This window comes from Strix aluco, chromosome 3 (genome assembly GCF_031877795.1).
Source record: "Strix aluco isolate bStrAlu1 chromosome 3, bStrAlu1.hap1, whole genome shotgun sequence".
Taxonomy (NCBI): domain Eukaryota; kingdom Metazoa; phylum Chordata; class Aves; order Strigiformes; family Strigidae; genus Strix; species Strix aluco.
Window position 1 is genome coordinate 81,068,111 of NC_133933.1, and position 12,524 is coordinate 81,080,634.

A 12,524-nucleotide genomic window follows, 5' to 3' on the forward strand; every position below is an offset into this window, starting at 1 on the left:
GGAAAATTACACCAGCCTTCAGGTGCACAAGCCCTTCAGGTCAGAAGCACTTCTGTCCAATCGGAGCTCTTCTGTAGAACACCAAGTGTGCTCTTTTGCAAGGTCTTGTTTTTGAGCATCGTTTGAGCACAGAACACACAGATTATAATGAATGAAAAATATTCTTATGTAAAAGCAGTCAATTGAATAAAGTGCTTCTCCACTTTATTCACAGTTGTGTGTCATCTGATAGATGGTCTGCCTTTCCCCACAGGTCAGGTAGCTGATATTAATAAAAATGTTTTGGTCAGTGTGCAACCCCTGAGCATTAGAGTAACTAACTTCTTTTCTGCAGGTGATCAAATATAAGTTTTGCATTCTGATCCAAAAATATATTTATTTCTATAGTGCCTCCATCACCCCTCAATGAGTTTGTTAAAAGTTACTAATGATTTTATTTGTGTCAACAGAATTTGAGAATGATGATGAGCATTTTCCACCTGAAACTGAACAAATGCCCCAGAAACAGTCCAGTGACTCTGCAGGTGATAAAGAAGAATCTAAACCTAAAGGTTGGCCTTGTAGCACATATGATCTTTCTTACTTGCTAGTATCAAGAATTGCATGCCTGCCTTTTCTGCAAGCTTTTACTATATTTGAAAATTGGCTGTAAATACAATTCCTTAACTTTTTTCTCTTAAAAAAGTTTGTAATGGAATAGTCAGGCTCAAGTTATTTAAACACTTATAAATGCAATTAAAGGCATGTTGTTATTTCCTGTTAAAAATAATGCACCAGGTATTTGCACTTTGAAAAACAACAAAATCCCACTATTGCCTCTACTTTCTAAATACCAAATTAATAAATGTGTACAGGGATCTATGGAAATAACAAATAGAGTGAGCATTGATGAAATTCCAGATTGACATAACCTCTGCTATTCAGAAATCCATCAGCACTCTCTACAGGATGAAGTGATAAGGGAGGGAAATCAGAGGAAAAAAAGCTTTAGAATGTCACTCTCATGGATTGTGACCCCAAAAAAAAGAAAAAGTAGAAAGAAGAAAATACCAGGAAAAAAAAACAGGAAATAATCAAATCGCAATATTCAGAAACACCTACATGTGATTTTAACAAAACCCGGTTCTACAGACCATTTTAAAATTAGTATTACATCCCCATTAATCACAAATTACTAGTCCATTACTTGTGCCAAGGGATCTTGGGAAAAATGGGAATGGATTAATTTTAACTTTGAATGAGAATGATCGAAATGCGTTCTGTATTTCCCTTAATCATCCATTGTCCTGCTAACAGCTTGCTAGATTTTACACAGAGTCATGTTCTCTTCTTTTGGTATAAGGTAAAATTCTGCAGCACATGGAACTTCATAGAGTCAGAAGCTAATGAAAAGATATGTGAAATCCTATAGTGACCTTCTCTCAAAACCACTTTGAAGGCGACTTATCTTTAATGGAGGCAGTCTGCTTTAGTTTTTAAAATACACATTTTAGCTTTTATCTACTAGAATTTTTAGAATATGTTGAAGTCCAGAAGAGAAATAAATCGGCGTAAAACATTTTATTTTAAATAGCAAGTTGTTAAATATACACATTTTTATGCATTAGAATCAACTTAATCTGTAAACCTAAATGCTTTTTTTCCCAAACACCATAAATCAGTACACACAATATAAGTTTGTCTACTAGTACATTTCACTGTAATATGCTGAAAATTATTTGACAGCATATATTTATAAGTAATGAAAGGTCTGTATAAACAAACTACATGGTCTGTTTCAAAAAGACAAATGCAAATATGTTCAAAATGAAATACATATCAGTTCCAAGGAATGGAAGTGTCACAGTTATCCTACATTTTGCCTTTCTGTTTAATTAGATAGTTAAACTAATGAAGAAGACACGCTGGCTTCTGGTGTATGTCTCACCTTTGACAGGGTTTGAGAGGGGAGGAAAGAAGGATTTCTTCATCTTTTTGTTGCTGAATATGGACTGAAGGCAGAACAAGTCATATCTAATACTAGCAGAACACTGGAAAAAAAGATATTAAAGCCTTTCCTTCCCCAGCAACTCACTTGGAGAATGTGGAGGCAGAAATCCTTTGAGGATTGTTTGTCTCTATGGTAACTATGCTCAGTAAAGGCAAAGAAAACACAAAACAGAATAATATTAGATATTGCCATATAGGCATTCCCCATGAAAGCTCCAGATTTAGGGCTGGGGAGGATTGTTTCCAATCACCTCTGTGATAAGGAAAAGAAATTAAGAACAGGACTGTTAGACTGCCACCTCATCTGAAGGAAGCGTGTTTGCATTTTCAGATCCATTTATTTTTAAACCATTACTGTCAAGTATTTTTCTTGACTATGTTTCTTATTTCTTTAAAAATAACTTCTCAGTGTAAATCAAGCAGAATAACTTATAACTAATGGCAAAGGTACAGCTGCCTTCCTTACTTAAAAATATTTTCAGTATTTTCAGTCCCTGAGACCCAGTTTGAAACAAACCAAATGCCAGGGAGGCACATTTTTGTCATAATAAGGTTCAAATACCTGAAAACCAAATAATGTTTGGGTTGTCCAATTTTGGGGTTGTCCCTTTTCCTTAGGAGCGTAATCCTTTTTCCTTTTGTTACTTCTCCCCTCTTTCCAGAGGTGAGTTTTTCCAGTTTGCTTAGGCCTGTGTAATCCATTTAAAAGCTCCATAAGTATGCAATAATTCTGCTGGATAAATTTCCTTAAGCAAAAAAACTCTCAGATAGAGGTAATCTGATGGAAATATGCACCTAGAATAGAGAATCAAAGCTGGAACACATGCTGGTCCATCATTTGCTAAATACGGCCCACGAGGAGAGGTATAACATGAATTGTATTCCTGAGATTAAGGTTCATACGGGAAGCACTCTATTGAGTGGATTTGTTACCATGTTCAATATTCTGTCTCAGATGGTGTCAAAACTTCATTTAAATCCATTATTCTGCCTGTGTATTTCCAAAGTTTCATGACCTACTCAGAACTGAGAGGTTTTTAAAGGGCAGGACTACAAAAACCAATCTGTTGAAGGCTAGATCCAGACAGGATGCATTACCATCTTCCATACTTTACTGCTCTGAATTGGGCTGTGGTTCACAAGGCAGCACATGTGATTTCTACAGTGTGAATATGCCAGGGATAACACGTGCAAAAAGCAGTTAGCGAAACCTAGCTTTGTATCCTTTGCTTATTTTCTTAAAATCTGTGTTCCTAATGGAATCATCATTACATAATGCATTAGAGCTGCCCAAATTTAAGCAGGTTTTAGCTGGATACATCTGTCCCATTTGGAATACATCACTGCAAAATGCAACATAATCAATTGTACCATTTATGCAACATCTTTTAATGTATATAAAAAGGAAGGTATTTTCATGTTTCTGTTTAGAATAATGACAAGAGACAGAAGTGTCATTTCAGGGTGTAACGTAATGACATATATAAAATGAATGTGTAGTTTAGTATAATACAAATGTTTATAAACATATTCAAGAAAAAAATAATTTCTAATTCAAGATCAGACTATTTGAAATCTGCAAGGTGTTTCTGCTTAATGGTATGCCCTTTTGCACTTTTGGTGTATGTTTAGACTACTAATCATTCAAATAGAGGGAAGGGTAGCCACTGAGGTGTCAGTCTAACAGTTGTGTTGTTCAAAGCTGTAAAAAAAAGAGGGGAAATGAATTAAGTATTCTTTGTTATAAAAGATCACAAAATACTTGCCAAACTGTTTATTTGTTAACCTATTATTTAAAAGTGGCTCAATTAAAATAAAGTTTTTCCATTCCTCTTGGGGACAGCATGTCAGGACATTGTGAGGGCCATCTGCTCCCAAAGGAACAGGGAGCTGGCAGCACAGTGTGATAACATGGCCATCAGGACAGGACCTGGCAGCCAGAGTCGGTCCCACCCAGCCAGGAGCAGGGCAGCTCCAGCTCTGGGCACTGGGCACCTCCCTGGGGACAGGGACAAGCTGAGGCCAGGCTGGGATGTTGGCCCAGCTCAGCAGAGCCCACAGCTGGGAAGGGCTGTGGGGAGCTGGAGACTGGCCCTGCTGTGGCATTGCTGGGACAGGGGCTGACAGCCCTGCGGGGCTGACATGGGATCCTGGGCCATGGGCGGCGGGGGGAGCCCCAGGGGCCTGGGCAGGGACAGGCCAGGCCCAGGGGTGCCCTCAGGTCCCTGAGCCAGTGTACAAACTGTCATAGAGGGCCTGGTTTATTTCAAATCTCAGTTTGTCATATATAGTAGAAGTAAATGGGGGTATGGAGAGAATAAAGTTTCAGCCTCATAAGTGGAAGAATAAAATTCTTAAAAGCACCTAAGTATCTAGAAATTTACTATCTTTCTAGAGGATTGCACATTAAGACCCAGACCCATAAGGAGATGTAGACATTGCAGTACCCAGAACTGCCATACTAACTTTTAAGTGCTTGACTTAATATATGGAATTAAGGGTCGTAGAAATAGGCACAGCAAGTAACAACCTAGCAAGGGGCCAACCTTAGTGACCATGAAGGAATGTCAAAAGGAGGCATGTATTTGAAACCCTGCATCTTTTTAAATTTGGTTGATGTCAAAAGAACAGGAGTCCCTAACTCTAGCTCTCTGTCAATTAACTCACTGGAGGATTGCTTTCTTCTAGAAGACAGTAGTGGCACTGACCTTTGATATAATAGCTTCATAGATAGCTTAGCCATCCAAGTCAGAAAAATTTGTTATATGTGTTCCTTGTCCTCCTGGCGCTCACATATCCCAGCTGCTATTGACACTTCCAGGTGATGCTTTAGTTGGTAACACATTAGACAAAAGTTAGGCAGCATATCTACTCTGACCGTTATGTTTAGTCCTGTTTCCTGCTGATCTTACTGGTACCTAATCACTGAAATCCAGCTACGTTGTACTTAGTAATAGCATTTTTTGATCTGGCTCTATTTTGGAAAATTATATGTGGCATTTGTGGATTTCTTTAACAGTCCACAAGAGAATATAGAGAGACATTCAGTTGTGGGAGGAAATACTAGTTTTCTTAAAGAAGAAAATTCTAACAGTGCAATCTAACTCTTCATGAGCCAGAAAAGTTGTTTGGATTTTTCAGGTTCGCGCAAACTCAAAATGAATGTTACAATGCTACAGTTTCACATAGTGAGCACTGGCCTGCTTAATGCCAGGGACTAACCGTAAAACACTGGTTTTTTAATGGTTTGGGGTTTTGTATTTTTAAGAAAATGATCAAAGCTTTCAACACATAAGGCATTACATAAGGCTTTCATTTTTAGTAATACCTCTCCTTTTTATGTGTAGGAAGTTATATAAGGAAAAATATAGTAATGGTCCTTCTGGTAAAAATCGGGAAAAGTTCATTGGAATAGACTGAACCTGTTGTTGCTTGTGTCAAAATCTGTTCCTGCTCTTTCAAACTCAAAACAAGACAGAAACAACAAGAGGAGGGGAAGATTATAGCAAAGTAGAAAATCACTCCATCCTGCTGTTCAGGCTCTTTCTTGCAGCTTCATTTCTGGCAAGAGACAAACACAGCATACACTGTAAGTCACAGCAAGCTTACTGCTATATCAGGCCATTTAAGTCATTGCTCTCAACTGCTTTTCTGTCTGTTATCTGAAGGCACTGATATCAGACTTATTAAACAGAACACAAAAGAAAAATGGTAAGAAAAAGAAGAAAATCAGAGTTGAAAATTATATGAGTGCAGGGAATGGGAATAGCAGCAACAACACCACATTGCTACTGCCAGAGACAGTTGTTGATTTAGTAAGGACAAGGTGGTGATGGTGTCATCTAGGCGCCCCTGTATTTTCTTCTAGCTGAGATAGAACTTTTTCTCAGGACTTTCAAGGACTAACAATGTCTAAATGGATACTAATTGCAGCCCTAGGAAACAACGAGTATCTTTCCCCTTTTCTGTTAATGTGTCAGTATCAAGTTTTAAATTCAATATCTGCCGTCAATATCAAGTTTTTAATTCCCTCTGTTTTTTTCAGCAAAATGGATGGCGGTGGAAGAAACTATCCCTTTTTTACTTTGCTCACCAAGTATGACAACACATTTGTCATGTTTACAATGAGTAGTATCTGTGAATTTTTTATTTATATTAATGCATTCTTTCATTCTCTAACTTTTGTTTACTTTTCATGAGACAGTGTTAGGAGACAGGCTTGGACTTCTCTGATCTTAACAACTGACACTACAAATTTCTGCACGATGTATGTTAAGAGATCAGTCTTACTCATTAAACAAGTTATTGTATGCAGATATGGCTTCATTAAAGCCAAAACTTTTTGTGAGTTTCTCAGTTCAAGTATCCACAGAGGAAAGCCATGATATATTTTTTTTATTATTTTCATTTATTTATTTTGTATTACTATTATTATCATCATTTATATACTCCTTGTCCTGGAGTGTGGTGACTGGCAGGTGGTATTTGTAGTCTTTATCCTTGTATAATTGTGGATGACTTTTTCCAGAGAAATGGGTTACACTTTTGCATCTCATTGTTGGTACTTTTTAGAATTACTCCACACATACATCTGTATTGCTTCATAGCACCAGTATTTGGGTTCTGTAGGTCATAGGTATAACATGCCTTTGTGTGCAAAAATAAGCGTATTCTTAAGATCCCTGTAAGTGTGTACCTGAGAAAGTGCAGAGGGAACAGCACACAAAGTCATGCTCCAAGAACATGGTGAACTGAGGCTGCTGCTACGTGCAGGGGCTTTGCCAGTAGTGCAAGAGAAGCTGTTCCTGAGAATCCTGTGAATAACACAATGACTCTCAAGTATGATGCGATGGCTCTATTTTTTGGGAGGACCTTCATCAGTAGGATAAATAGGAGCAATATCCATTTCTTCCAGGACAATGCGTTACCATAGTAATTTTAGCATGCTTATCTGTTTCACTGGGAAGAGCAAAAATGTCTCAATAGATAACTTATTCTAAACGGGAATTCTTAGTATTTGAAAACAGCTTTTAAGATTGGAAAGTACAAATAGATGTTTCAAGTATTGTTTTGTTTGGAGTTTTTAAAGTTATTATCAATGAGGAGAAAAATAACTTTTCTTTGAAATCAGCACCAATTCTTTTATGATATTCAGTATATTTTTAATGCATATATAGGTCATAATTTCTGCCATTATCTGCTGTAAACTTTAATTTTTAATTACACATGTATGACCAAATTGCCTCTGAGTATGTAACAGATAACCTCTTCATTAATTTCTGTACATTTATAACAATGCACAATTTGAAAGATGCATTCATAACTCTTAAAAGGCCTGGTTTAGTGGTTAAATCACACAAATGAGGCTTGAAAGTCAGAAGAAATTAATTCCCTTTTTCAATTCTGTTGCAGACTTGGTTGTAAAATTGAAGTATTCCAGTTCTCTAAACAAATAGATCTAAATTTCAAGCTGTTTAACACTCACAGTTCATGTAACTGGCAAAAGCGTGTTCAGCATCTCTGCAAACATTAGGTATCCAGGAATCAAGACATTCTCATTACAGACCACTTTTAAAAGGTGGATCATAATCTCTGTGTACCTGTCCTAGAATCTTAGAATCTTGCAATAGTTTGGGTTGGAAGGGACCTTTAAAGGTCATCTAGTACAACTGCCCTGCCATGAACAGGGACATCTTCAACTAGATCAGGTTGCTCAGAGCCTTGTCCAACCTGGCCTTGAATGTTTCCAGGGATGGAGCATCTACCACCTCTCTGGGCAACCTGTTCCAGTGTTTCACCACCCTCATTATAAAAAATTTCTTCCTTATATCTAGTCTAAATCTACCCTCTTTTAGTTTAAAAGCATTACCCCTTGTCCTGTCACAACAGACCCTGCTAAAAAGTTTGTCCCCCTCTTTCCTGTAGGCCTCCTTTAAGTACTGAAAGACTGCAGTAAGGTCTCCCCAGAGCCTTCTCCAGGCTGAACAACCCCAAGTCTCTCAGCCTGTCCTCATACGAGAGGTGCTTCATCCCTCTGATCATTTTTGTTGCCCTTCTCTGGACCTGATCCAACAGGTCCATGTCTTTCCTCTGCTGAGGGCTCCAGTGCTGAATGCAGTACTCCCTGTGGGGTCTCACGAGAGCAGAGTGGAGGGGCAGAATCACCTCCCTCGACCTGCTGGCCACACTTCTTTTGATGCAGCCCAGGATACAGTTGGCTTTCTGGGCTGCAAGTGCACATTGCTGGCTCATGTCCAGCTTTTCATCCACCAGTACCCTCAGGTCCTTCTCCACAGGGCTGCTCTCAATCCCTTTATCCCCTACCCTGTGTTGATACTGGGGGTTTCCCCAACCCAGATGCAGGACCTTGCACTTGGCCTTGCTGAACCTCATGAGTTTCACACAGGCCCACTTCTCGAGCTTGTCCAGATCCCTCTGGATGGCATCCCATACCTCAGATGTGTCAACGGCAGCACTCAGCTTGGAGTCATCGGCAAGCTTGCTGAAGGTACATTCATCCCGCTGTCTATGTCATTGATGAAGATATTAAACAGTACTGGTCCCAGTATGGACCTCTGAGGGACACCATTTCTCACCAATCTCCATCTGGACTTTGAGCTGTTGACCACTACCCGCTGGATGTGACCATCCAACCAATTCCTCATCCACCAAAAAGTCCACCCATCAAATCCATATCTCTCCAATTTAGAGAGAAGGATGTTGTGAGGGACTGTGTCAAAGGCCTTACAGAAGTCCAGATAGACGACATCTGTAGCTCTTCCCTTGTTCATGTGATGTAGTCACTCCATCATAGAAAGCCACTAGGTTGGTCAGGCAGGACTTGGCTGTTGGCCGTCTTGAATCACCTCCCTGTCTTCCATGTGCCTTAGCACAGCTTCTAGGAGGATTTGTTGCATGATCTTCCCAGGCACAGAGGTGAGGCTGACAGGTCAGTAGTTCCCAGGGTCCTCCTTTCTACCCTTTTTAAAAATGGGTGCAATGTTTCCTTCTTTCCAGTCACCAGGGACTTCACCTGACTGCCATGACTTTTCAAATATCATGGAGAGTGGCTTGGCAACTACATCAGCCAATTCCCTCAGGACTCTGGGATGCATCTCATCAGGTCCCACAGAGTTATGTATATTCAGGTTCCTCAGGTGGCCACAAACCTGATCTTCTCTTATAATGGGAGGGACTTTGCTCCCCAGTCCCTACTTTGTGGTCCATCCACTCAAGAGGTGTGGGAAAGGAGGTTGTCAGTGAAGACTGAGGCAAAAAAGTTGTTGAGTGCCTCAGCCTTCTCATCGATAGGTTCCCCTTGATTGGGTGGCCTGTAGTATACACCAACCACAAGGTTCTCTTTGTTGCCTTGGTCTCTGATTCCTACCCATAAGCTTTCAACCTGCTCATGGCTATTCTTCAGAGACAGATGCTTGCACTCTATCCATTTCTTGAGGTAGAGGGCAACACATCTGCCCCTCCTCCCTCGTCTGTCCCTCTGAACAGCTTGTAGCCATCAATAGCTGTACTCCAGTCATGGGATTCATCCCGCCAAATTTCAGTAATGGCAACTAGGTCATAGCTTTCTAGCAGCATGGTGTCTTCCAAGACCTCCTGTTTGTTGCCCATGCTGTGTGCATTGGTGTAGAGGCACTTCAGCTGGGCTGTCGGCTGTGTCTCCTTCTTAAAGGAACACACCTTAATTCCATTGAGGTATTTCACTGGTGTTTTCCTGTTGGCTCATATTACCTCAGGAGCCCCTAACTCATCTCCATAAGACTTCAAATGTGCTCCAGTGTAGCCAGGATGTCTGAGAGCTACAGGCTGAAAGCCCTTACTAGCATCCCGACCCTCTAACCTTGGTGTGTCATCCCGCAGCTTGTCACCGGCAAGCCTGATATTATCCCCCTCCCCCTTCAAGTCTAGTTTAAAGCTTTGTCAATGAGCCCTACCAGCTTGTGAGCAAAGATCCTCTTCCCCCTTTGAGAAAGGTAAATCCCATCTGACACCAGCACGCCTGGTGCCATGTAGGCCATCCCATTATCAAAAAATCCAAAACTGTGGCGGTGACACGACCCACGGAGCCATGTATTAATAGACTGGGTGTGTCTGTTTCTTCCAATGTCACTGCCTTCAACTGGAAGGAGAGAGGAGAAAATAACCTGTACTCCAGCTTACCTTACCAGCCACTCCAAGTTCCTGAAGTCTCTGTTGATCGCACTTGGACTACGTGTTGCAGCTTCATTGTCACCCACATGTAAGAGCAATAATGGGTAATGGTCTGAGGGCCATACCAGGCTAGGAAGTTTCCTAGTGATCTCCTTAACCCAGGCCCCAGGGAGGCAGTAGACTTCCCTAAGAGGAGAGTCTGTCCAGCATATTGGACCCTCTGTTCCCCTCAGAAGGGAGTTGCCTACAACTATAACCTGTCTTTTCTTCCTTGTGGAGGTGGTTGTGATGGCGGGGGGGGGGGGGCGGGTTAGGCTTTTCTGACCCTGGCAACACCTGTGGTGCAGATGGACCATAATCCACATCATCCATTGACTGTCATTCCACATCCAGAGCCTCATACCTGTTGTACAGAGGCACCTGGGAAGGTGAGGTGGGCAAGGAGAGGGTTCGCCTGCCACCCCAAGTGTGGACTTTCCTCCATTTACTCCTTTCCTTTATGCTACTGCCTTCAGCCTGACAGGGGGAGGATACAGGATCCCCTTGGATCTTGGTTTTTTTCTGGTAGCGGTTCCTGTTTCTGTCTTGAGCGTAGAGCATGGTTCCACCAGTCTGCCTCTTTCTCAGACTCCCTGATGCTTAACATTTCTACTTCCTCTCACAGCTCTGTCACCAGGCACCTGGTCACACCTCACACAGATGTTCTCACTACTGCCATCCAATACCAATGAAAGGCTCTGGCATGCCCTGCAGCCTGAGACCTGGATGGCTGCATGTTTTCATGGGCGCTCTGTCATAGAATCATAGAATCATAGAACGGTTTGGATTGGAAAGGACCTTAAAGATCATCTAGTTCCAACCCCCCTGCCAGGGGCAGGGACACCTTCCACTAGATCAGGTTGCTCAAAACCCCACCCAGCCTGGTCTTGAACGCTTCCAGGGAGGGGGCATCCACAACTTCTCTGGGCAACCTGTTCCAGTGTCTCACCACCCTCACAGTGAAGAAGTGTCTGGGTTGCCACATCCCTTCTGCAGGGATACAGCTTTCTGCCAGGTGGATACCATAGCTCCTTCTGAGAGGGTGATGACCAGCAACTGAACTCACCTCCTGAGCTGGTAAGGTGACTATGCCCTTCCTGCATGCTCTTTCGCGTGAACTGTGGTGCAAACTGCCGCACTACACTCTGTTTGCAGTGTTCCTGGTTGCTAGCACTCCCTAGGCTGCTTTTTGTAGGTGTGTCTTGCCTCATTTCTTAGTTAATGGTTAGAGGCATCAGTTGTAATTCGTTTTAAAACTCTTGCATTGCATGGTTTAGTGTTTTAGCTCACTGCTTTGCCTTTGTCAATTTAGAATTTCAGTCTTTGATACCACCCCTCATATCCTTGATTTTTACACTGAGGTGGACTTCTCTGTTTAGTCCCTTCTTTTTCTTTTCTCCCCTAAATCTTCTATTTTCTCTGCAGTTTTGCCATGTTGATCTTTATATATCTGTGTGCCTTTGAGTAAATGAAGGTTTAATTCATTAACATCTCTATATTGAGATCTTATGCCAAAGAGGAAAAACACCTAGTAGCATGCATTACATTTCTATTCATGTAAAGAGAACATACTCCACTTGAAAAAGAACAGATACATAACATGCAATCTGAACACTCCATAACAGCTTCAGTAGCTGAATCTGAACTAGGTCAGAACATGAAGTTGCTTCTTTGCCGAGTATGCTAGTTTTTCTGTTCTTTATTTCTTCCTATACTGGCATGTTCCATATGAGGTATAAATAGATAGATAGCCTGTCAAAAACTGTTCCTCATTAAATCGTAATTTTTAAATTAATGTATATTCTTTATATTTTTTTTTGCAGAAGGAGTCATTATATTTATTTGTGTGCTGATTTAAATAACCATATGCAACTTCAGTTAAATAAGTTGACCTTATTTATTTTCCTATAGAAGCACCAACATATACTGTATCAGCATAGTGAATATGGCATTTTCAAAGTGTCTTTGTAAACTAGTAATGTAACAATTCATAATTGCAAGGGGGGAAGAAAGCAGCATTAAAAAAAATATGCCACCATGTTTGAGGAAAATAGAAATAATCCTAAAACATAATGATAATTTTAAAATGCAAACATTTCAGAGGAGCATTGCCTTCTATATACTATTTGATTTTCAGAAATCATACTACCTGACTTTGCAGAGGATGATTTTCCAGATATACCAGAAATGGAAATAATTAAAAAGAAGATTGACCTTTTCATGCATGACTGGCAAACAGTGGAGTCAGAAATCAAGCAGTCATCTCTAGTTCAGGTTGTTGTTTTAGAGGTTGCTGAGCAAACTCCAGAAAGTCTGCTTAATCAAAC

General features: G+C 40.7%; 1 protein-coding gene across 1 annotated transcript in view; it reads left to right on the forward strand.

The window, feature by feature from the left end:
- AK9 (adenylate kinase 9) overlaps nucleotides 1-12,524 on the forward strand; it is a 77,434-nt gene that overhangs the window by 38,705 nt on the left and 26,205 nt on the right. Inside the window, exon 19 of the mRNA XM_074820550.1 lies at nucleotides 450-551. Within this exon, the coding sequence (XP_074676651.1) occupies nucleotides 450-551 (102 nt within the window). The remainder of the gene's footprint in view (nucleotides 1-449; nucleotides 552-12,524) is intronic.